Source organism: Pongo pygmaeus, chromosome 8 (assembly GCF_028885625.2).
Source record: "Pongo pygmaeus isolate AG05252 chromosome 8, NHGRI_mPonPyg2-v2.0_pri, whole genome shotgun sequence".
Lineage (NCBI taxonomy): Eukaryota > Metazoa > Chordata > Mammalia > Primates > Hominidae > Pongo > Pongo pygmaeus.
The window spans coordinates 105,241,134-105,267,905 of record NC_072381.2 but is presented as its reverse complement, the minus strand read 5'-3'; the positions used below and the strand labels follow the sequence as shown (position 1 = coordinate 105,267,905).

At 42.8% G+C, this 26,772-nt stretch overlaps 1 protein-coding gene across 5 annotated transcripts in view; it reads left to right on the top strand.

Annotated features, from left to right (window-relative positions):
• DNMBP (dynamin binding protein) overlaps positions 1–26,772 on the top strand; it is a 135,469-nt gene that overhangs the window by 11,226 nt on the left and 97,471 nt on the right. For all 5 annotated transcript variants that reach the window (XM_063670143.1, XM_063670142.1, XM_054435548.2 and 2 more), the window contains one exon: positions 25,662–25,816. In XM_063670143.1, coding sequence (XP_063526213.1) covers positions 25,672–25,816 — 145 coding nt within the window. In that variant the 5' untranslated portion in view covers positions 25,662–25,671. The remainder of the gene's footprint in view (positions 1–25,661; positions 25,817–26,772) is intronic.

Here is a 26,772-nt window from a genome sequence, read left to right as displayed (position 1 = left end):
AAAATAGGATTCCCTTTTATTTACATATGACAACAATACCATTATTATCACCCCCCAAAACAGCAGTAATTCCTTAATATAATCAACAGTCTAGTCAGTGTTCACAATTTCCCACTTACCTCATTTTTCCTTAAACAATTGATTTGTTTGAATCAGGATTCAAGAAAAGTACATGTATTGTATTTAGTTAATGTGTTTCTTTTTTTTTTTTTTTTTGAGACAGTGTCTCACTCTGTCGCCCAAACTGAGTGCAGTGGTGTAATCTTGGCTCACTGCAACCTTCACCTCCTGGGCTCTAGCGATTCTCCTGCCTCAGCCTCCTGAGTAGCTGGCATTACAGGCATGTGCCACTATATGTGGCTAATTTTTTTTGTAGTTTAGTAGAGACGGGGTTTAACCATGTTGCCCAGGGTGGTTTTGAACTCCTGAGCTCAGGCAATACACCCACCTCGGCCTCCCAAAGTGTTGGGATTACAGGCGTGAGCCACTGTGCCCAGCTGTTAATGTGTTTCTTAAGTGGCTTTTAATTAATGAATTTATGGTTTTCCTTTTTTTTTTTTTTTTTTTTTGAGACGGAGTCTTGCTCTGTCACCAGGCTGGAGTGCAGTGGTGTGATCACGGCTCATTGCAACCTCCACCGTCCGGGTTCAAGTGATTCTCCTGCCTCAGCCTCCCGAGAAGCTGGGAATACAGGCATGTGCCACCACGCCTGGCTAATTTTTTGTATTTTTAGTAGAGATGGGGTTTCACTGTGTTAGCCAGGATGGTCTCTATCTCCTGACCTCGTGATCTGCCCACCTTGGTCTCCCAAAGTGCTGGGATTACAGGTGTGAGCCACTGCGCCCGGCTTTTTTTTTTTTTTTTTTTTTTTTTTTTGAGATGGAGTCTCATTCTGTCGCCCAGGCTAGAGTGCAGTGGCGTGATCTCAGCTCACCGCAGCCTTTGCCTCCTGGATTCAAGCGATTCTTGCGCCCCACCCTCCCAAGTAGCTTGAATTGTGGGTGTGAGCCACCATGCCTGGAGTAGAGATGGTTTTGCCATGTTGCCCAGGCTGGTCTCGAACTCCTGAGCTCAAGTGATCCACCTACCTCAGCCTTCCAAAGTGCTGGGATTATAGGCATGAGCCACCGCATCTGGCCTCCTTTTTTAAATTTAAATTTTTTGCTTGCAATTTATTTATTGAAGAAACTGGTCGTATATTCTCTAGAGTTTCCCACATTCTGGATTTTTTAAGGGTGTCTGATATAACTTTGCTTTTGTCTCTGTAGTGAGTTAACTTACCCTTTAATCTGTTGGTCACTGCAGGAGGTTCCAAGTTATTCAGGCCTCCATAAATAGAAGGGATTCACTGGCCCTTGTAGTTTGGTCTGGCCCCAAGGTCATTTCTGAGGAGTCTTTCAAAATGTTCCAGGTGTTAGAGAATGACATTATCAACAGCAGGCCATCTCTAGTTGAAAACATTCTGCCTCAGAAGGAATTTTACAACTGCTATGTGGAAAGGCATTTTCTTGTTCCCTAGAGTTAGGGGAGAAAATCGTTAAGAGAATAAGTACCCTGGTTTTCTTCTTTTAGACAGTGCTTGTTGCTTTAAGGATTTCTGGGGGCTCAGTGCCAGAAACTCCTTGGGATATTATTGTCTTACAGTTTAGATCTGCTTATCAGGAAACGTCTGAGAATCCCTAGCGGGTCAGGGAAGAGGAGGATGAGTTTACATTAAAACCAGACTTTGTTAGTGCCTGTTAGAGTCCCGTATTTTTGAGCAGCTATATGGGCTGTGGAACATAACACTCATCCATATGTTTTTCAAACCCATAGTTTTAATTACTTGTTCTTTTTGCTACCAGTGTCTAGATGTTGTTCAATAATTATAATATCTGGACTGCTGTAGACACGAAGAAATCCATTTTGTTGTATTTTTCTTTTAGTTTTGCTGCCTTGACCTGCTAGTCAGCTGTGATAGTTCTGCGGGGTAGTGAGTCAGTATTAAAGTGAAAAGAATGAAAATTGTTGAAGTATGCAGCTGTGCTTGGATTTATTTAGTGATTTGAAGGGTAGAAGAATAAAGTATCTCAATGTCAATATTTTCATTTAAAGTCAAATGATTAATAAGTCAAGACTAAAAACCTAAACTAGAAAAAGAAAGACATTCAATAAATTTATTATAACCCTACTTAATACTTGTATTAGTATTTTACTAGCTGGTTATTTTAAGTAAGGATTTTGCTTTGATTAAAGACGTTGAAAACAGTTACGAAAATCTTTTGGGTTGAATTTTATTTTTTTAATGTAGTTGAAGTCTTACTTTGTCACCCAGGCTGGATTGCAGTGGTGCGATTTTGGCTCACTGCAACCTCTGCCTCCTGGTTTCAAGTGATCCTCATGTCTCAGCCTCCTGAGTAGCTGGGATTACCGGTGGGTGCCACCATGCCTGGCCAATTTTTTATTTTTAGTAGAGACAGGGTTTTGCCATTTTGGCCAGGCTGGTCTCAAACTTCTGACCTCAGGTGATCCACCTGCCTCGGCCTCCCAAAGTTCTGGGATTACAGGCGTGAACCACCGCCCCCAGACTTTGGGTTGAATTTTACCAATATGTTCAAACTTTATTCTTGTATCCCATAGGTGGGATTCAGGCTTGGTGAATATTCTCTTCTTGTGATTCCAAATGCTTAAAAATTAAAATATAATTACTATTCACAGTAAGTGTTGATCAGAGGTGATTTGCTAGTTTACTGATTGTTTTCCCTGCAGTGATCAGCTAACAATAAAAATAGCACTTCATGTTCACAACTGTTTACAGGTAGCAATAATACATACAGGAGATAATGTATTTGAAAAGCAGTCTGTAAATGTAATTGTACTGTAATAATGTGTCCACGTGGCCTTGCAGAGAACTGCCCATTGTAGATCAGTGCCCACTGTGCCTGACGTGGCAGCACCTGGGTGACTCCACTGTCCCTTCTTGAAGACAGATGTGTTTATTATTTTGGCAACAGCCACTGGCCCCAAAAGGCAAAGATAATCAGACAGTGTTTATATAGTTGCTCTTCCAGATTAAGTTTGTCACATTGTTATAGAATAGTCTGTCTCTCTGTGTGTTCACTTTTATTTCTGTCCGTCATAAGACACAGGTGCTCCAAGTCACGTATCTGCAACCGCTCTGGCCCACCAGCACTTCAGAGCTCACCCCATGAAATGCCCCCAACAAGCCTGTTTGGTCATGACTTAAACAAAATTGGATGTCTTTTTCCTAGATTCCCGTGCCAGTATTTTGGTGAGGCTGGAGCTTAGTGTATATGGTAGGTAGAGGGTGTCAAGAAATGAGGTCAAACTTGTATGCAGGGACTAGCTCATGACAAGCTTTGTATGATCTGCAAACAAGTTTTAGATACTTCCTGCAAGTGATGGATGGGGGAGCCTTAGAGGAACTTCAGGCAGTAAAGATGTATAAGATTTCGGTTTTTGCAAGGTGCGGTGATCATGCCTGTAATCCCAGCACTTCAGGAGGGTAAGGTGGGTGGGTGGCTTGAGCCCAGGAAGAGACCAACCTGAGCAACATGGGGAAATCCATCTCTACAAAAAAATACAAAAATTAGCTGAGCGTGGTGGCGCATGTCTATCATCCCGGCTACTTGGGAGGCTGAGATGGGAGGATTGCTTGAGACTGGGAGGTCAAGCCTGCAGTGAGCTGTCATCGTACCACTGCCCTCCAGCCTGGGCAACAGAGTGAGACTGTCTCCAAAAAAAAAAAAATTGTTTTCAGGCTGGGCACAGTGGTGCATGCCCAGCTACTTGGGAGGCTGAAGCCGAAGGATCACTTGAGTAGGAGTTTGAAACCAGCCTGGGCAACATAGCAAGACCCTGTCTCTTTAAACAAACAAAACCATTTTTAAGAAGATAATCCTAGTTGGGTGTGGAAAATAGGACAAAGGCAGATAAGATTGGTAGGTAGCCATTTAGGAAGCTATTGCAGGAGCCCCAAAGAAAAGATGATGAGAATCATAGTTTGATGTGTTTAAAGGATTTAACGGTAATGCCAATGTTTTTCCTAGAAGTACAGGATATGTTTTAGAAGAGTCAGTAAATTGATTTCATATCCCTCTTCTATTCCTGGAAGGCATTTGGCAAAGGCTTTCCTGGACCCATATGCAGGGATCTCATTTATAAAAGTCTGCCAAATCCTTGTGGGTCTGCTGTGAAGACACAGCTCATTTTAGAGCTTAGAGTAGGGGGGCACGTCAATTGCGTTGTCCTGGTGACCAGTAACCACAGAGTCACATGACTCCCCCTTCCTCTCAAGAAGACAGCAGCAGTTTTGAGAAGTTGGCCCCGCCTAGAGCCTGCTGCCTCATCCCTATTATTTATGTTCCCCTCCGCCTGGGTGATGATGGTCATCATCGCCATCACCCGCCATTGTCATCACTGTTCTCATTGCTGACATTTACTGAGTACTGTATGTACCATTTGCCAGGAAATGTATTAAATGTTTTACCTACATTATCAAATTTAATCCTTATACACTCTATGAAATAAATTACTGTTATTATCTTCCATTACAGATGAGGAAACTAAAGTTCAGAGGGGTTTAAGTAACTTGCCCAAGGTCACATAGCTTGATAAATGGCAGAGCCAGAAATTGAAACTAAATTCTGTCTGACTGGAGTCTGGGCTTCTAACTGTTATGTAGTTATTACTTAGTACAATTTAGTAGCAAATATGACTTCTCTTTTTAAATTTGCTCTTTTATGTAGCATCATCCACCCAGTGAAAGTTCACTTAATCAAACACTGTGTTTGTTACCTACCGTCCATGCCCATCCTATAACAGGCATAAAACACAAGTTTAAAATATCTATTAAAACATGAAGTGTAGGAAAAATTTTGTAGGGGAGGGGAGGTGGATGTGGGTGGCAGAATAGGGAAGCTATTTAAATTTCTAGCTTTTTTCAAGGCAGAGTATTCATGTATGCCTTCTCTATTTTTTTTCTACCTTCACAGTTTTTTTAAAGACAGGGTCTTGCTTTGTTGCCCAGGCTGGAATGCAGCGGCATGATCACAGCTCACTGCAGCCTCAAATCTCCCAGGCTTAAGCGATCCTTCCACCTCAGCCTCCCAAGTAGCTAGGACTACAGGTGCACACCACCATGCCCAGCTAATTTTTTGTATTTTTTGTAGAGACCAGATTTCACCATGTTGCCCAGTCTGGTCTTAAAACTCCTAGACTCGGCCAGACGCGGTGGCTCACGCCTGTAATCCCGGCACTTTGGGAGGCCCAGGCGAGCGGATCACGAGGTCAGGAGATCGAGACCATCCTGGCTAACACGGTGAAACCCCGTCTCTACTAAAAACACAAAAAATTAGCCGGGCGTAGTGGCGGGCGCCTATAGTCCCAGCTACTCGGGAGGCTGAGGCAGGAGAATGGTGTGAACCCGGGAGGCGGAGCTTGCAGTGAGCTGAGATCACGCCACTGCACTCCAGCCTGGGCGACAGAGCCAGACTCCATCTCAAAAAAAGCAAAAAAAACCAAAAAAACTCCTAGACTCAAGCAATCTACCTGCCTCAGCCTCCCAGAGTGCTGGGATTACAGGTGTGAGCCACCCTACCCAGCCAGGTTCTATTATTAAAGCCATTTTACAGATAAGAAAGTTAAAACACAGAGAATTAACTTGCTCCAAAGAAGTAAGTAAGTAATTAAGTAATTGTTTTAATAAAAAGTTAAGTAATTGCTATAATAAGGGATGGAGCTGGCATGTAGATCTAGGCAGTCTGGCTCTATAGTCTGTGCTCTTGACTATTACATTTTGTTTTGTTTTGTTTTGTTTTTGAGACAGGATCTTGCTCTGTCACCCAGGTTGGAGTGCAGTGGTGTGATCTCAGCTCACTGCAGCCTCAACATCCCGGACTCAAGCAGTCCTCCCACTTTAGCCTCCCAAGTAGCTGGGACAGTAGGCACATGCCACCTCACCCGCCCAATTTTTGGATTTTTTTGTTTTAGAGATGGGTTCTCACTATGTTGCCCAGGCTGGTCTTGAACTCCTGAGCTCAAGCCATCTGCCACTCTTGGCCTCCCAAAGTGGTGAGATTACAGGCATGTGCCACTGCTCACAGCTTAATTTACATATGCTTTAAGCTGTTCATATTTCTTTTTTTTTTTTTGAGGCGGAGTCTCGCTCTGTCACCCAGGCTGGAGTGCAGTGGCGCAATCTCGGCTCACTGCAAACTCTGCCTCCTGGGTTCACGCCATTCTCCTGCCACAGCCTCCTGAGTAGCGGGGACTACAGGTGCCTGCCACCACGCCTGACTAATTTTTTGTATTTTTAGTAGAGATGGGGTTTCACCATGTTAGCCAGGATGGTCTCGATCTCCTGACCTCGTGATCCACCCGCCTCGGCCTCCCAAAGTATATGGGGTCTTTTGTGATTGGCTTCTTAGCACAATGTTTTCAAGGTCTTCATGATGAAGCTGATCATATTTCTATTTTAAAATGATATGAAGACCTTGAAAACATTGTGCTAAGAAGCCAATCACAAAAGACCACATATTACATGATTTCATTTATATGAAATGTCCCAAATAGGCAAATCTATATATAGAGAAAATAGATTTGTGTTTGCCTAGGGCTGGAGAGGAGAGGGGATGTTGTGGGGAAATGGGAAGTGACTGCTAGTGAGTATACAATCTCTCAGACCGGCCGCGGTGGCTCATGCCTGTAATCCCAGCACGTTGGGAGGCCGAGGCGGGTGGATCACAAGGTCAGGAGTTCGAGACCACCCTGGCCAACATAGTGAAACTCTGTCTCTACTAAAAATACAAAAATCAGCCAGGCATGGTGGCATGTGCTTGTAGTCCCAGCTACTCAGGAGGCTGAGGCAGGAGAATCGCTTGAACCTGGGAGGCAGAGGTTGCAGTGAGCTGAGATCACGCCACTGCACTCTAGCTTGGGCAACAGAGAGAGACTTCATCTCAAAAAAAAAAAAAATTCTTTATGAGGTGTTGAAGTTCTAAAATTGATAGTGATAATGGTCACACAACTCTGAATATGCTAAAAACTCATTGTACACTTTAAATGGGTGAATTGTATAGTATGTGAATTATGTCTCAACAAACTTGTTTTTAAAAAATGATATGAAGAGAAACAACCACAATAATGATGTTGCTTAGAATATCTTTGCCTTCACCTGGAAAAAGATATATATATATATGTATAAGTGTGTATATATGTATATATATACACACTTATACACACACTGTCTCTCTTTTCCTTTTTTTTTTTTTTTGTTCATTAATTTGGGGTGTTTAGTCATTTGCAACCAATCCTATTTTTTTTTTTTTTGAGACAGGGTCTGGCTCTGTCACCCAGGCTGGAGTGCAGTGGCGTATCTCAGCTCACTGCAACCTCTGCCTCCTGGGCGGAAGCCATCCTCCCACCTCAGCCTCCTGAGTAGCTGGGACTACAGTTGCACGCCACCATGCCCAGCTAATTTTTGTATTTTCAGTAGAGATGAGTTTCACCATGTTGCCCAGACTGGTCTCAAACTCCTGAGCTCAAGCCATCTGCCCACCTTAGCCTCCCAAAGTGCTGGGATTACAGGCATGAGCCACCACGCCTAGCCAGCCAATCCTAATTTTAACCATTGTACCTGCCTACTAAAAAATCTTCAGGTGCCGCTAATTGCCCAAAAAACAAAACCCAACCTTCCTAACCTGGAAATAAGTCCTGTGAAACCTCATGTACCTCTGTGGGAAAGAATAGTGTGATCACTGGGAATGTGAGTGTACGTATAAATTAAGGTAGTTCAGTATGTTAAACCATTCATCATGCAAATATTTATGGAGGGCTTACTGTGTATCAGGCAGAACTCTAGGTGCTTGATTGACATCAGTGAATAAAATAGACAAAAAGAATCCCTGCCCTGTAGGACATACAGGAAACAGGGATGGATCCAAAAGATAATAGTTAACTCAGATGATAAGAGTTATGTGTGGGTTTAATAGAAGAGGGGGCACATAGCAGTTTAATAGAAGGGGGGGTACATAGCAGTTTAATAGAAGAGGGGGTACATAGCAGTTTGGCTGATCTGAGCTAGACTAGGTTGAATCCTATAGTCTTCCATTTGGGTTCAAGTCTGTTTTTTCTTTTTTTTGAGACAGAGTTTCGTTTCACTCTTGTTGCCCAGGCTGGAGTGCAATGGCGTGATCTCGGCTCACCGCAACCTCCGCTTCCCAGGTTCAAGTGATTCTCCTGCCTCAGTGTCCCAAATAGCTGGGATCACAGGTGCCCACCACCACACCCGGCTAATTTTTATATTTTTAGTAGAGATGGGGCTTCACCTTGTTGGCCAGGCTGGTCTCGAATTCCTGACCTCAGGTGATCCACCTGCCTCAGCCTCCCAAAGTGCTGGGATTACAGGCGTGAGCCACTGTGCCTGGCCTCAAGTCTGTTTTTTCTTGTCTTCATTCTGGGGCCCAGGCTAAAGAGCCAGGGGCTTTCGGGGCATGCTCTTCTAATGGCAGATTACAGGAGCACCAGAGGACAGGCCAAACCATAAAATAATGGCTGAAAGCCTGTGCTTATGCCATCTCCACTCCACTCCAAGTCCTACCAAAATGTGACAGGGAAACATACTCTGTCTGTAGCGGGAGGCACTGCATGATTACACAGTAAAGGGTATGGATATGTAATTCTATATTTGTATACTATTAATGATATACATTATTATACACATATAATTACACATCTTGTAAGGATATATAATTCCTACAAGAGAGTGAAGATTATTGAATAGCAGTTCTCTCTACTAGAGTATATATTATAAGAATAAGAAGTAGCTGAAAAAGTTTGAATATAGAGGTGAATGGACATGGGTATAGAAAGGGCTAAAAGTTGGCTGGGTGCGGTGGCTCACACCTATAATCTCAGCACTTTTGGGAGGCCGAGGCAGACAAATCGCTTGAGATTTGTCTCAGGAGTTTGAGACCAGCCTGGCCAACATGGTAAAACCCCATCTCTACTAAAAATACAAAAATTAGCCAGGTGTGGTGGCTCATGCCTGTAATCCCAGCTCCTCGGGAGGCTGAGGCAGGAGAGTCACTTGAACCCAGGAGGCAGAGGTTGCAGTGAGCCGAGATCGAACCACTGTACTCCAGCCTGGGTGACAGAGCAAGACTCCGTCTCAAAAAAAAAAAAAAAAAAAAATTTGTCAGACATATCAAGATATTGCTAGAGGAGTGGGGACAAATTGTGAACTCTGGTGGTTAAATGATGCACTGATCTTTGTCTTGTTTCAGTGTTGCTAGTATGGATTCTAATTCATAACACTATGGTGTAAAGACATTAGATATTTACTTGTCTAAATCTCATTTTACCTATTCTAAGCTCCCCTCTACCTGGCTATTGGAAAACTTAATTTTAGGCATCATTGGAGCCCTTCTTCCTTTCCTGTACCCAGTGGGCCAGGCATGAACAGAGCAAGACTAACCCTTATATGCAAATCTGACAAGGACATTTAAAGAAAAGGGAGTTATAGACCAATAACCCTTGAGAGCACAGGTGTAAAAATCTGTAACAAAAAAGTACCAAATTGAAAATTGAAGTCTCTAAAGAGGATAATACATCATAAGCAAGTAGAATTTATCCCAGGAATGCAAGGTTGATTTAACATTTAAACTTATGACATCAGAATAAAGGGGGAAAATGGTCATCTCCTTGGATGCAGGAAAAGCATTTGATAAAATTCAACAACTATTCATGATTTTTTTTTTTTAAGCAAAACGAAACACTGCAGAACTGGAGTGAAGTTGTGAACTATTTCCCCCGCCCGCCTCTGAGCAGGAATCCCAATGATCAGACATGCTAGCTACCTAGATGGCCCTGCAAAAGTCTGTGGAGTCTCTAGGACATAGTTAATTAATCGACCTGTGATCATATGCATTTGCTAATTGTTAGGAAGTTAGTAGTCCAGTTTATATCAACTACCACATGCTACTGTTAGTTTCTGTATCAATTTTGTAATATTATTAAAATATCCTTTTTGTTCTCTCTCATAGCAGTCTGTAATATAAATCTCCCACCTGTTTCTTTCTCCTTTCATCTTTTTTTTTTGGGGGGGTCTTACTCTGTTGCCAAGGCAGGAATGCAGTGGCATGATCTCAGCTCACTGCAACCTCCACCTCCTCTGGGTTCAAGTGATCCTCCTGCCTCAGCCTCCCAAGTAGCTGGGACTACAGGTGCGCACCATCATGCCCAGCTAATTTTTATATTTTTAGTAGAGACAGGGTTTCGCCATGTTGGCCATGTTGGCCATGTTGGTCTCGAACTCCTGACCTCAGGTGATCCACCTGCCTTGGACTCCCGAAGTGCTAGGATTACAGGCGTGAACCACTGCACCCAGCCTCTCCCTTATACCAGCTACTGTTATCTTATCCCAGCTACTCTTTGTAATGTTTTATCCCCAGATTCATGGGTTTTCATGTGGATATATTATTTTCTTTTTCTTATTTATTTATTGTGGAGATGAGATCTCATTATGTTGCCCAGGCTGGTTTCTAGCTCCTAGCCTCAAGTGATCCTCTAGCCTCGGCCTCCCAGAATGCTGGGATTATAAGCATGAGCCACCCTGCCTGGTCTTATTTTCTTTACATGTCATGTTAGTGCCCCCATCGCCTGTTAGAGATTTCTTTTTTTTTTTTTTTTTTTTGAGACGGAGTCTTGCTCTGTTGCCCAGGCTGGAGTGCAGTGGCACGATCTCAGCTCACTGAAAGCTCCACCTCCCGGGTTCATGCCATTCTGCCACCTCAGCCTCCCGAGTAGCTGGGACTACAGGTGCCCGCCACCACACCCAGCTAATTTTTTTGTATTTTTAGTAGAGATGGGGTTTCACCGTGTTAGCCAGGATGGTCTCGATCTCCTGACCTCGTGATCTGCCCACCTCGGCCTCCCAAAGTGCTGAGATTATAGGTGTGAGCCACGTGCCCGGCCTTAGAGATTTCTTTTACATGAAGTGAACCTTCCCACTGTTGAATTTTGGGATGAGTTCTAACATACCTCAAGAGTCATAGACTGTTTTTACTTTGTTGTATTATAATTTCAGCCTCACTTTGTTGCTCATACTCTGGGCCTTGATATACTGTATGGATGTCCTAACCTCTGAGTATTGTTTCAAGCTCACTTGCATTTGTTTTCTGTTTTCTTCATTAAATATTATCCTGCCTTGCAGTTTTTTTTTTTTTTCTTTTTGAGACCGAGTCTCCCTCTGTCTCCCAGGCTGGAGTACAGTGGCACGATGTCGGCTCACGCCTTGCAGTTTTATATCTGGGGCTTTGTACTTTTTCTTTTCTCTTTTTCAAAATTCAGCTTAAAGTAATTAGAATCATTTTGGCACATTTCCCACCAAATAAATACTCCCTTGCTTTTGTGAAGGGCAGCCATCCTTTACCAGAACATATCATGGAAATATTGTTAGTCTCTGAACTAAATTTTTTTTTCAGAGATGGGGTCTCGCTATGTTGCCCAGGCTGGACGTGAACTCCTGGCCTCAAGCAATCGTCCCACCTTGGCCTCCCAAAGAACTGGAATTATAGGCACACACCACTGCGTCTGGCTAAGAACTAACATTTTAAATCAGAACTTTAATAAATTAATGTGGGTCAAGATTTTCCACGAAATAGCATTAACTTTACTCATGAACATTCCCATTTGCTTTCTTGAATGGATAAGAAAGATGTATATCCTCTGTGTCTTAGAGAGAGAAAAAAGGCTTGAACATCTACGACATTGAGAGGCCAGGCACCATGGCTCACACCTGTAATTCCAGCACTTCGAGAGGCCGAGGCAGGCGGATTGCTTGAGCTCAGGAGTTCGAGACCAGCCTGGCCAACATGATGAAACCCATCTCTACAAAAAATATAAAAAATTAGCCAGGCATAGTGGTGCATGCCTGTGGTCCCAGCTACATGGGAGGCTGAGGCAGGAGGATCACTTGAGTGCAGGAGGCAGAGGTTGCAGTGAGCCGAGATTGCATCACCGCACTCCAAACTTCACTTTCTGACACCTCTCATCCTTTCACGCAAAGAGAAGAAATTATTCATTTAGCCTTCACATTGTCTTGTATTGTCAAGGACAAGAGAAATGTGCAGTTGCTTTTAAGGTTAGATATTCCTTCTCATTGCTGGGACCTGAGATTTTTTAAATGGATTCTCATTCCCAAAAGGTAATGTTGACGGGAGAGTTCAGTTCCAAGACATAAGGATGCTCGTGGAAGCATATTCTTTTGAAGGAACCTCCGCCTGACAGCCCCTACATAAAGGGAACCCCTTTCCCAGCTCTTCCCAGGTAGGCATTCTCCCCTGGGTGGCTGAGCGAGAGAGACCCTGACTCAAAAGAAGAAGGACATTGAATTCTTTTGACACCATCTAAAGAATCAGCATTCATTGGGTTTGCCATGTTGTGGCATATTCTCTGGTTCATCTTGAAATTATGTATACATTTTATTTTCAAGTATAGTGGCTGTAGTTTCTATAAAAGGCAAGCAGTACTGCAGTTTTTGTTGTTGTTTGTGTAAAGCTGCTCATCCCTGGTTTTCCATGGTGCTCAAACGTTGGTACTCCTTAAAATGATCTAAAGTCACTTACCCTGCTAATGATCTTAGCTATTTTTAACTCCAGTTGGACAGTTTGTTTCCTCCCAGTTTTTCTTCCTCAGAATCTTCTGTTTTCTGAATTCCTTTCCTGATTTTTCTTCCAAAATATCAAGGATATTTTATATCTTAAAATAGGTTGAGGCCAGGCAGTGGCTCATGCTTGTAATCCCAGCACTTTGAGAAGCTGAGGCTGGAGGATTGCTTGAACTCACGAGTTCAAGACCAGCCTGGGCAACATGGCGAAATCCTGTCTGTACAAAAAAAGAAAAAAATTTGTAAATTAATTATCTGGGTGTGGGGGCACACGCCTATAGTTCCAACTACTTGTGAGGCTAAGGTGGGAGGATCACTTTAGTCTGGGAGGTCAAGGCTGCAGTGAGCTGTGATCATCACTGCACTCTAGCCTGGGCAACAGAGTGAGACCCTATGTCAAAAAAAATAGGTTGAAAGGTAGAGAAATTCCTCATGTCTTTTTAAATCTTCTGTAGCAGAAACACAAGTTTGTGCTTGAAACAGATAAGAAAAAGAAACAAGATGCCTGCCCTGCAGATCTCGCTAACATTTGTCCTCACAACTTGGAACACTGGGTTAATAAATTTTCTTAGTGTCTTCTGGAAACTGTCTTAAAAACTGCCTGTTTTTACACGTTTATTGTGTTCTTTGTTATCTATAGCCACACCCTAAAGTTTCACTTTATAGTTTCACCTTAATCTGCACGTCTGCAACTGCTATCATGTGTATTACATCTACAACATAGTGGAGCTGTTAATTTTAATATGTTGCTCTGCTACTTAGCTCTGACATGTCCAGTTTATTTAGTTATGAGTCAGTGGTTCTTAAATTTCCACCCATAATTGAGATTCATGCATTATTTAAAAATGTGAATCTGAGCGGATACTTAGGAACTCCTAGGTTAACCCATTTGAAAATATTTCTTGAATGTAAATTTCCTCAAACTTTGTAGGTCCTGAAATATTAATCTTGGGACCTCCCTCCACCAGTGCAGTTTCATTAAAAAGACAAAACTGATGTAGAGATATAGAAGTAATTTTTTTAAAAAAGAGCTAAAAATGGAAGGAAAACAGCAGTTTAATATGGGTGGTGTAGAAGCTGTAAATTAGTTAAAACTACTGTACTGTGAGAGTCAATCCTGAAGCTTTCTTATTTTAAATTCTTTCGTAAAACAAAAAAAAATTATAGAAGTGTTTGGGTGGTTTAGACAAGGGTTGCTCAGTTTAAATCCTGAGAAGGACTAAGGCGGCCTTCCACGATTGGTGGAAGCTCTGACATGTATCCTGTTCCATCTGGAGTTGTTGCCTTCCAACTTGGGCCAAGTTTGAAATCAGCAAAGTCTTGCAATATAAATAGTTTCAGACAGTATAGGACAGCAAATTCCTTTACTTTCCTACCCTAGTTTCTCTGGTGAGCCCACCTGAGCCAGCGCAGGGTTTTCATTTGTTCTTCCAGTTCGACATTCTGTACCCTGTGGAACCAGAGTCCGTGTGGTGAGTCAGTGCTGCGGTCCTGGGAGCATGCAGGGTAGGAGGCCGCTGTTGAAGAGCAGATGGCCCAGGCCGTACTTCTCAGCCATGTGGGGATGCCGCGGCCAAGAGGGGTCCTGCTTTTCCCTCATCTGTTGCTAGTTATCTGAGGAATCTCTGAGGAACCTGGCTGTGACTGCTGACCTGTCCGGAGTGAACTCCAGCAGCATAAACCATAGGAGGAAGTGCTGTTTTCCTAGCTTCTCTCATTTCCTTCCTTCCTGAAGCAGATTTAGAGTTCATTTTCTGACACCTCTCGTCCTTTCATGCGAAGGGAAAAAATTACTCATTTAGCCTTCATGTTGTCTTGTATGAGTTCTTGTATTGTCAAGGACAAGAGATGTGCAGTTGCTTTTAAGGTTAGATATTCCTTCTCATTGCTGGGACCTGAGATTTTTAAAATAGATTCTCGTTCCCGAAAGGTAATGTTTTCTGGAAAGCAGTTCCAAAACATAAGGATACTCATGGAAGCATATTCTTTTGAAGGAACTTCCGCTGGACCGCCCCTACAGAAAGGGAATCTCTTTCCCAGCTCTTCCGAGGTAGGCAGTCTCCCCTGGTAGAGTAAGCAAGAAAGGAGAGACAGCCGTCTTTTATCTTTCAGTTAAGGAAACCCCTTCAGAAGTTTTGTTCTGGGACCCCAGAATTTGAATTTTATTTATTTATTTTTTTTGGCAGGGTCTCGCTCTGTCGCCCAGGCTGGAGTGCAGTAGTGCAGTAGTGCGATCTCACCTTGCTGCAACCTCCACTTCCCAGGTTCAAGCAATGCCACCTCAGAGCTGCTCCCCCATACCCCCGCCCTGAGTAGCTGGAACCACAGGTGTTCACCACTACGTCCAGCTAATTTTTACATTTTTGTAGAGACAGGGTTTTGCCATGTTGCCTAGTCTGGACTCGAACTCCTGGGCCCAAGGGATCTGCCTGTCTTGGCCTTCCAAAGTGCAGGGATTACAGGCGTGAGCCACCGTGCCCAGCCTCACCAGTGCTTTTTGAAAGAATATACTGACTAATTTAGGGGAGTACCGGGAACCCAGGCATTAATATTTTTCTAAATGTTTTTTAAGCCTTCAAAATGTATGTCTCCAGTGCTTATCTCTCACCTGGATTTAGAATGGTGGATTTAGGGAACTATTTTTATAGTTTTCTATACACTTTGCTCAATTCTTTATTTTATTTTATTTATTTTTATTTATTTATTTTTTGAGACAGGGTCTCGCTCTGTTGCCCAGGCTGGATTGCAGTAGCATGATCTAGGCTCACTGCAGCCTCGACTTCCTGGGCTCAAGTTATCCTCCCACCTCAGCCTCCCCAGTAGCTGGGACTGCAGGCATGCACTACCACGCTCAGCTAATTTTTGTGTTTTTATAGAGACAGGATTTCACCATGTTGCCCAGGCTGGTCTCGAGCTCCTGGGCTCAAGCAATCCACCCTCCTCTGCCTCCCAAAGTGCTGGGATTATAGGTGTGAGCCACTGTGCCTAGCCATCCCCATTCTTTTCATGTGTTGTTATCATAAATCCAAGTCATCCTTTTGGGCATGTATCACTCAGGCGCCCAGCAGAAAACAGAAGGCACACTCAAATTGGGTAATTGGAAGAGGTCCAACTTAAAGCAGAATGGAGACGTTTAGGGAAAATAACAAAGGATTGTACCATATGTCAAGGCTAGCTGGAGAGCCACCCTGCTCCTGAAGGGGTGGGGGATGGGATGGTTACCTGATGCAAGAGAAAGCTGTTTTGAGGAGGTCTTCATATGGTAGCTGTGGTGTTTAATAGAACAATGCAGCCAACTCACAGCCCAGCAGGGAGAGAGCCAGGGGAGTAAATATCACCATCTCACCGTCCCTCTGCCTTCAGACCTCCTGCCAGTGCCACCCATTGGCTGAACCCAACTGAAAGCCAGAGATGGGGGAGGCCTTGCTCAGTTCTGGTGGACCAGCCTCCGGGAACACAGGGCAGGCTGGGGCAGACCTGAAAGGGCAGATTTTCAGTATCCTCAATCTGTGCCAAGTTCAGACTTTGATTCCAAAGGCCACATTAGAAATTACTTATTAAACTGTTTGATATCAGTGTCTATCAGGGTAAAAGTTTATAGTTTGTGATCTCAGGAGATTTTTTAATGAAGTATGTCCAGACTTGAAGATATGTTGCTTAATAAAAATTACTGGCTAGGCACGGAGGCTCACACCTGTAATCCCAGCTCTTTGAGAGGCCAAGGCGGGCAGATCACTTGAGGCCAGGAGTTCGAGACAAGCCTGGCCAACAAGGTGAAACCCCATCTCTACTAGAAATACAAAAATTAGCTGGGTGTGGTGGTGCATACCTGTAATCCCAGCTACTCAGGAGGCTGAGGCACGAGAGTTGCTTGAGCCCAGGAGGTGGAGGTTGCAGTGAGCCGAGATCGAGCCACTGCACTCCAGTCTGGGCAACAGAGCTAGACTCCATCTCAAAAAATAAAATAAACATTACTGAGTCCTCCAGGCTTTATTTCACATTCACATTTTATGACATACCTTAAAAATTTTTTTTTATTGTGGTAAGTGTACATAACATAAAATTTACCATTTTAACCATTTTTAAGTGTACGGTTTTGTGGCATTAAGTAATTCACATTGCTTTTCAACCATTACTACCATTCATCTCCAGAACTTTTTTTATCTTCCTAAACTGAAATGCTGTACCCATTAAATACTAACTCCCTATCTCCTCTTCTCGCCCCTACCCGCTGGCAACCACCATTCAGCTTTTAATCTCTTATGAATTTGACCCCTTTGCATACCTTATTCATGCAGTATTTGTCCTTTTGTGTCAGGCAGATTTCACTTAGCTTAATATCTTTTTTTTTAAGACAGGGTCTCACTCTGTGGCTCAGGCTGGAATGCAGTGGCACAATCACTGTTCATGGCAGCCTCAGTCTCCTGGGCTCAAGCAACCCTCCCACCTCAGCTTCCTGAATAGCTGAGACTATAGGCACCTGCCACTGTGCCCAGCTAATTTTTTTTTTTAATTCTAATTTTTTGTAGAGTTGGGGTCTCACTATGTTGCCCTTTTGGGCTCAAGTGATCCTCTCCTCTCGGTCTCCCAGAGTGCTGAGATTACAGGCATTAGCCACTGAGGACAGCCTTAGCTTAATGTCTTCAAGGTTCATCTGTGTTGTAGCACTTTACAGTGATACATATTGTAACTTTTTTTTTTTTTTTTTGAGACGGAGTCTTACTCTGTTGCCCAGGCTGGAGTGCAGTGGCCCAATCTTGGCTCACTGCAACCTCTACCTTCTGGGTTCAAATGATTCTCCTGCCTCAGCCTCTTGAGTAGCTGGGATTGTAGGCATGCATCACCACAGTTGGCTAATTTTTTTGTATATTTAGTAGAGATGGGGTTTCGCCACGTTGGCCAGGCTTGTCTTGAACTCCTGACCTCAGATGATCCGCCTGCCTCGGCCTCCCAAAGTGCTGAGATTACAGGCCTGAGCCACCGCACCCGGCCCTACATTGTAAATTTTATTTTATTTCTGAATATGTTTTCTCTGATACGTTTACTCTCATGGCTTTTAACTTTTACATGTCCAGTCCAATGTCTCACAAATCTGCAAGATGGATGATATAAGAGCAAGGGCTGCAGGACTTAAGACATGGCAAATGAGTGGACCTGAGCAGGAGAAGTGGCATCATTTGGGGGAAGTACTCCGGGTGTGGAAAGTGTTTAAATATGTGGGACTGACCATGGAGGAAATAAACAGCAGTAAACCAGAAAACAAGTTCTGAGTGGAAAGTGCCTTATGGGAGCTGAGACATTTCGTTTGGATGGGACTGCCCTGAATATTATTTATGAATGACAAGTGGAGTGGGACAAGGTTACACAAATCTGAAGTGGGGCCGAAAACGGCGTGCTGTGGCTAGACAAGTTTAGAAATGCCAGATTGAAAAGGATTCTTGCCAAATTCTCAGTCTTTAATATGCTAATTTTTTTTATGCTCCTCTAAGAAGGAAATATGGTTTATAGCCTTCCTGGAGTTTATCATGATCATGGAGCTCTTGTATCTTGGAGCACAAAGATTAATGTCCTCAGAATATGTTTTGGGAATTGGTGGGGACTAAACTAAGCTTCTTGGGTGCAGGGACTGTAACTTATCTCCCACACAACACCTGGAAGGTTCCTGGACACATCATTGGAGCAAAGCTGGATTAATAGATAACTGCCAAAGGCTTTAGTCCATAGAAAGTATTAAACTATCCTTGAGGCACAAAAAAAATCACTGCAGATTTGAGTCCTTCCCCGACCCCCACATTGAATGGGTAAGACTGAATGAGTGTCTCCTTTTGAGATTAATGCTCAGGCTTTATTTTTTTCCCATTTGGGTAGATACTTGGTGATAGGAGTTGAATTGCTTAGGACAATAGAGGAGACTCTAAACGCTACTGTCTGCCACCAACAGGATTAGAGAATAAATACTTAGAATGTTGGGTGAAGGGTCATCAAATGATTAGTTTACCCAGTCAAGCCATATTTTTAGTTTGCATAGGGCTTTGGTTGATGCCATTTGGCTTGATAAATATTCGTTGAATGTATGAATTATAGAAAATAGGAGGACCTGTGAATTCTTATCCAACTGTGTTATATATAAAAATTGATATTTTAGAAAGATTAATCAGATTTACTGCCATTTTAGTGGGGAGAACAGAACTGCAATTCTGTTAAAATTCAGAATTTGTAATTCCTTGGCCAGTAGAGAGAGGAAAAAGTACTTTAAAAAAACAAAAACAAAAAAAAAACTGCTGGCCAGGCGTGGTGGCTCACGCCTGTAATCCCAGCAATTTGGGAGGCCAAGGAGGGCAGAGCACCTGAGTCAAGGAGTTCAAGACCAGCCTGGGCAACATGGCAAAACCTCTGTAAAGAAGTTAGCCAGGTGTGGTGGTACACGCCTGTGATCCCAGATATTCAGGAGGCTGAGGTGGGAGGATCACCTGAGCCTGGGAGGCAGAGGTTAGAGTAAGCCAAGATCATGCCACTGCACTGTAGCCTAGGTGACAGAGACCCTGTCTCAAAAAAGAAAAAAACAACAACAAAAACTGTAAACAAATATTGGACTCTAGTTAAGACATATATGTCAAAGTTTGGTGGGAAATGTTTATGGTTTATTTTGAAGTGCATCAAAATAAAAAATATATATATTTGAAATGCATCCAAAAAATAACACAAATTGATAAACGAATAAAAGGATAGATAATATGTGATAAAGTAACTGCAGTAAGATGTTAATGCTAGAATCTAGGTGGTGGGTGTAAAATTCTTTCAACCTCGCTGTTTGAAAATTTTCATAGTTAAATGTTGGAGAAACAGAAAAATGGAAGTCTAGAGGATGTTGAAGAAAGAACCAATGAAGTTTAAGAAAAGTGATGTTTGCCATAAAAAGAACGTGGGCATGGGAATCAAACAGGCCTGAATTCGGGTTCTTGTTTAGCTATTTGTCAGCTAAAGAGATTGAGTAAATTGCTCAGTGGTGGAGCTGGGATTGGAATGCAGGCACCCTGGCTTTGGAGACTTGCTGTCTACCTTGCGGAGTCGTGAGGATTTAAGCTCCTAAATCAGTGTCTGACACTTGGTAGATAATCATACAGTAGCTGTTGTTCTTAGTGTACCATCTGCCATAGAGGATGAAGAAGTCCAAGATATTAATGCTTGACCTGGAAGATTTCTATGACATTTCTATGGCGCTGTTGCCAGTGCCATACATAGATAGACAAGCTGGAAAGTAAAACTATTTTTGGGGAAGAGATGGTTAATTTAGTTTTAGATAGAACTTGAGATTTTGATATGAGTAGTTTCATATATTGTGACAGGTTGGATTATTGGAAAAAAATTTTTAAAAGATAAGAATAAAAAAAGAGTTTCATATATTTTCCCAAACTTCAACAAATCATTTGTTCACTAAAAATCTGAAAATATTTTATGTGCCAGGCACTGCTGTAGACCAGTGAACACAATAAACCTCTTCCTTCACAGAGTTTATATTCTAAAAGGGTTTGAAGAATTTTCTTTCCAATATCTGTATTTCAAATGCAGAATAACTCTCTAAAGGTGGAAAGACAGGCATTCACCAGCAAGGGAAGAAGATGGTGTTTTCATAGCAAATTTTTCTGCTGTCCCTGAAATCATGCCATATAAGCAGTAATTTCCTCAGCGTTCTCTCAAGCCCATCTGTGTTCTGATTTCCTCTGCAGTTCTTTTTACTTCTATCTGGAGTTCGTGGAACAGCTTATAGAAGCCATTTATGATTGTTTCAAAATATATGCTTAGGCTTCTAAAATGGCCCTGGCATGAATAAGAGTAGCTGCTTTTCATAGTGTATACAGGGCAGAGAAGACAGATGAGATTCATCATATTATACATACTTTTGGGTCTCACACATGAATCATGTAATTTAGCGAGGCCTTGACTTCAGTACCCTTCTAGGGTGTGTGCTCCTCAGTGATTATGCACTCATTCCAATGGAGTAGGAGGTCAGTCAGTAAAAGTATTTATTGAGCCAGATTCTCCTCTGCTTCTGAGTCATTTTCTGGTAGAGTGAAAAGGTTCTCTGGGAGAAGCTTTAACTCTTTCAGATTACAAGCATTACTCCCTTTGTGTAATGGGGTAGTTCTCTAAGTAATCATATGGGGTTTATGCTAATTCTTTACTTGATATTTTAGATAATTAGATATATCTAGTCTGATAGTGAGATGAAATTTGAGAAAATGTAGTATAAGAAGAAAAATAGTATCTACTTTGGCCCAAGGTTAAGGAATTGTTTTAATAACATAAACATCTAGATGGCTAAGAAGTTTGCACGACATTATGTGTGGTTTTTTTTTTTTTTAAGAAAATACTTAGGACACCACCCTTATGTGGAAATCTGACATCTGGCAACTTCGGTCCTCTGGAAGACAGCCAGAAAGTAAGAAAGGGGCCTCAGTGCACATAAAAATAACTGTTGAAAAACTCTACCATGAACATGTGTCCTTTCCCACCACAGTAGAGTTTGTTAGCCTCGCATTTAGAGCTTGTTTACTTTTATTTATCTGGGAACTTTACATAATTTTGGTAGTATGCGTGTGGTCTCCCCTCCATAGCAGATCATAAACAGCAATATAGCAAAGGGGTGGAAAAGTTGACGGAGGAGAGCAGAGGGTAGGCTGACATTGAAAGAGAAAAGCCTAAAAGATAGACAGTGCTGGTATTGTGTATCACAGCTTAATACAGTAATGTGTAGTCTTAATAATGAACTTGGACTCATCAGCCAAAGAGTAACTCATGTTCAAGGTCTTCTAATAAAGAAGTCAGGGAAGTCTGGAGTGTGTCTATTTTTAAACAATCAAAGTTAACCAGGTTTTGACATGTAGAAATGGTAAGCTCTGTAGTGTTTAAATGTTTGAAATAGCACATTCTCTGGTGATGCTATATCAGTGACACAAATTTGAGCTTGCAGTTGATTATGGAAATGATGCTTTGTAATAATGACTAATGTTTATTGAGCAGCTACTACACCAGCCCTGACCTAGGTGCCTTCACGCTGTTAGTATACTGGTTAAGGCTTCGGAGACAGACAGATTTGGGTTCCCATTACACCTCTGACTTACTATGTGACCTTGGACAGCTATCATCTCTCTGATCCCGTGTCCCCACCTGCCAGATGGGAACCAATAACATATGATAGGGTCCTTGTGAGGACTCAGGGAAGTACATGGTAAATGCATGTACCTAGGAAGTACTCAATGAATGTTAGGCACTGTTATAACTATAATAGCCTTGATGGTTATTATGAAAGTATGATTATCTCCATTTTTCTGGATGAGGAAACTGAAGCCCAGAGAGTTTAAGATGTCCAAGGTGAAATCGCTAATAAATAGTGGAGCTGGGCTGTGGACCTGGGTCTCTCTGACTACAGAAGCCTAGTGCTTTACATTCATATATGCTGCCTCCTCAGCATGTAATTATAATTAGGTTTTTTTTGGTAATACTTAGAGAAAATGTGTTAGTAGCATCTGTGGGAAATACCCACTTACCACTTCTCTTTTCCACTGTGGATTCAAGTCATCTTATTATAGACAAAAAGTCTATAATTAACACAAAGATAACCTACTTTTGCTTGACAGTACAAATTAAATAGGTAATGTTTGTGCAGCATGATTTATTAACATCTTCTAGGTACTCCATATTAATAAACTAAATGATTTATTATATTCCTAATATGTTTATCCACATCAGTGTTTTCTTGGATATAATTTCTTTTTTTGAGACATAGTTTTGCTCTTGTCACCCAGGCTGGAGTGCAATCGTGCGATTTTGGCTCACCACAACTCTGCCTCCTGGGTTTAAGTGATTCTCCTGCCTCAGCCTCCTGAGTAGCTGGGATTACAGGCATGCACCACCACACCTGGCTAATTTTGTATTTTTAGTAGAGACGGTGTTTCTCCATGTTGGTCGGGCTGGTCTCGAACTCCCCAACCTCAGGTGATCCACCTGCCTCGGCCTCCCAAAGTGCTGGGATTACAGGCATGAGCCGCTGTGCCTGGCTGGATTATAAATTAACAGAGGTCAGGTATGGTGGCTTCTGCCTGTAACCCCCTGGCACTTTGGGAGGCCAAGGTGGGTGGCCCAGGAGTTTGAGACCAGCCTGGGCAACATAGTAAAACCCTGTCTCTACAAAAAAGTACAAAAAAAATTAGCTGAGCATGGTTATGCATACCTGTAGCCATATGTACCCAGGAGGCTGAGGTGGGAAGGTTGCTTGAGCCCTGGATATTGAGGCTACAGTGAGCCACTGCACTCCAGCCTGGGCCTCAGAATAAGACCCTGTCTTAAAAATAAATAAAATTAACAGAGCTACCACTACCTTTTCTTTTTTTGTAATTAGGCACTTCATGCTTTTTTATGTGATAATGATTGTATGTGAGATGGAAGGTAGAGTCCTCATTCATCTCTACCAAGACCAAATAAGTACTTGAGATGGTTAAAGAAAAATAGACTTGTACTTGGGAGGCTGAGGCAGGAGGAGCACTCGAGCCCAGGAGTTCAAGGCTGCAGTGAGCTATTATTGCACTCCAGCCTGGGCAACAGAGCAAGACCCCATCTCTAAAAAGAAAAGAAAATAGATTTCAGGCCTGGATACTCTGGTGATCTTCAGCTGCTCCTTTAAAAGACCTAGGGAGAAATGTAGCTGTCATCAAGGCTGATTGTCTACAGATGGATGGATGTCCACTACTTATGTCCTGTCTTTCTGCTGCTTCAATACATACGTAGGTTCCCCAGCCACATGCATCAAGGTAATGGACACACTGTCTTATTATAGCACAGACACCGTAACAGTACAAGGATACTCTCTGGGGTTGGGCCACTGACTTCTGTGAACCGAAAACATACTTGATCTGGCATAGGATGCTAAATCTTGTCTGGAGTGCCATCTACATAGTCCTTTCTTCCTTTCTTACAGATTTTTACTTTTCTAACTATTTTTTTCTAAAATAGAGGTGAAGTCTTGCTGTGTTGCCTAGGTTGGTCTTGAACTCCTGACTGCAACTGATCCTCTAGCCTTAGTCTCCCGAAGTGCTAGGATTACAGGCATGAGCCATTCAATAGGTTTTCCCTTTCCTTTTCCTTTTCCTTTTTCCTTTTCCGAGTCTCACTCCGTCACCCAGGCTGGAACGCAATGGCGCGATCTCGGCTCACTGCAACCTTGGCCTCCCGGGTTCAAGTGATTCTCCTGCCTCAGCCTCCCAAGTAGCTGGGATTACAGGCACCCGCCACCGTGCCTGACTGATTTTTGTATTTTTAGTAGAGACGGGGTTTCACCATGTTGCCCAGGCTGGCCTCAAAACTCCTCACCTCAGGTGATCTGCCCACCTCGGCCTCCCAAAGTGCTGGGATTACAGGTACGAGCCACCGTGCCAGCCCCCAATAGGTTTTCCGTCTAGGCCTTTGAGGCATGGTTCTGCTGCTGTTCTTCAGGTTGTGGTACATTTGTTTGCAGATAGTCTCAGTAGGTAGGAACCAGAATGCTCTCAGTTTGAGTCCTGGCCCTGCTGCTGTGAGCACTGTGATCTTGGACAAATAATGTTTTCTAACTATACTGAGCCTTAGTATCCTAATCTTTAAGATCTATGGGGAATAAAATGCCATATTTAAAATCTCTACTTTTTAAAGTATTGTATTTTAAAGTTACCATGTTGTCTGGTGCTTTAAAAATGTTAATTTCCTTACTGCCCTCTTCAGGCATTCTGAAAAGCCTACATTTGCTGACACTTGAATCTTTTCTATCACTGAGAGGTCTAGGGTTTTTGTTTTGTTTTGTTCCTGAATTCCTTTGTGGGCCAAATGAAAAATATATGAGGAAATTATTATTTTTAAATTAGACCGAGTGTGGTGGCTCATGCCTGGAATCCCAACACTTTGGGAGGCCAAAGCAGGAGGATCACTGAAGCCAGGAGTTCAACACTAGCCTGGGTAACAAAGTGACATCTCATCTCTACAAAAAAAAAAAAAAAAAAAAAAAAAAAAAGGCCGCAGGCAGTGGCTCACGCCTGTAATCCCAGCACTTTGGGAGGCTGAGGTAGGCAGATCACTTGAGGCCAGGAGTTTGAGATGAGCCTGGCCAATGTGGCAAAACCCTGTCTCTACTAAAAATACAAAAATTAGTTGGGCATGGTGGCGCATGCCTGTAGTCCTACCTACTTGGGAGTCTGAGCCTTGAGAATCACTTGGGAGGCTGAGCCAGGAGGCAGAGGTGGCAGTGAGCCAAGATTGTGCCACTGCACTCCAGTGTGGAACACACAGCAAGATTTCATCTCAAAAAAAAAAAAAAAAAAAAAAAAAGCCAGGCACAGTGCTGTGCACCTGTAGTTCCAGCTGCTCAGAAAGCTGAGGTAGGAGGATCACTTGAGCCCAGGAGCTGGAGGCTGCAGTGAGCTATAATCACAGCACTGCACTCCAGCCTGGGTGATAAAGTGAGACCTGTTTCCCCGCCCCCGCAAAAAGGAAAAAGAAATGAGAAATAACTTTGATATTTTAAAATATGAGTCCAGGTACAGTGGAGCATGCCTGTAATCCCAGCACTTTGGGAGGCCAAGGCAGGCAGATTGCTTCAGCCCAGGAGTTTGAGACCAGCCTGGGCAACATGGTGAAACCCTGCCTCTAGTAAAAATACAAAAAATTAGCTGGACACGGTGGCACATGCCTGTAGCCCAAGCTTCCTGGGAGACTGAGCTGGGAGGATCACCTGAGCCCAGGAAGTTGAGGCTACAGTGAGCCGTGATTGCTCCACTGCACTCCAGCCTGGGCGATGGGAGTGAGACCCTGTCTCAAAAATAAAATAGGAAGTACTAACTTATTTGCTTAGCTTTGGCTTCATTTTAAGTATATTTGTATCTTAAGCTTTATCATTCCCAAGAAATAGATCTATATTGCAGTGTCTTAAATATTGATGTTTTCTGTTTCTCTTGATCTATCTTTCCAGGTTATAAAACATGGAGGCTGGCTCAGTGGTTCGAGCCATTTTTGACTTCTGCCCTAGCGTATCAGAAGAACTGCCGCTCTTTGTGGGAGATGTTATTGAGGTGCTGGCAGTGGTGGATGAATTTTGGCTTCTAGGAAAGAAGGAGGATGTTACAGGTACGTAAGAGACTCATAGTGGACCACAGGCCCTGACTTCTTTCCATATTAAAAATAAAGGCTGGCACTGCACTCCAGCCTGGGCAACAGAGTGAGGCCCTGTCTCAAAAAAAAAAGAAAATTATTCCTCAAAAAAAAAAAAAAGAAAGAAAATTATAGGCACAGTGGCTCATGCCTATAATCCCAGCACTTTGGGAGGCTGAGGTGGGTGGATCACCTGGGTCAGGAGTTCAAGACCAGCCTGGCCAACATGGTGAGATGACGAGACCCTGTCTCTACTAAAAATACAAAATTCGCTGGGTGTGGTGGTGCGTGTCTGTAATCCCGGCTACTCAGGAGGCAAGGCTGCAGAATTGCTTGAACCCAGGAGGTGAAGATTGCAGTGAGTTGAGATTGTGCCATTGCATTCCAGCCTGGGCGACAAGAGTGAAACTCTGTCTCTAAATAAACAAATAAATAATAAAAATAAAAATAAAGGCTGGGCACGGTGGCTCATGCTTATAATCCCAGCACTTTGGGAGGCTGAGATGGGAGGATTGCTTGAGGCCAAGAGTTCATGACCAGCCTGGTCAACATAGCAAGACACCATCTCAATAAATAAATAAATAAATAAATAAATAAAAAAGGACGGGAGGTAGGAAGGGAGGTAGGGAGGGAGGAAGAGAAAGAAAAGAAAGAAAAAGAAAGGAAGAAAAGGAAGGAGGGAAGGAAAGAAAAGAAAGCTAGCTAAATGGGAAGCCCAAGTCAATAAATTTCAGAATCCTTTTGTGTTTTCCTTCTGTATTCATTTGTGGTCTCTACCAGTTAGGGGAAGATTTCTGTTACCATTCCATCTCTCTGTGTTGATTCCTTCAAGAGGTTGCACCACTAGACACCAGCTGCCCCAGCCCAGGTTTCTATCCAAGTCTTTCCCTTTCACCCCCTTTCCCTTCACAGGTCTTTATCCTTTGTGTTCA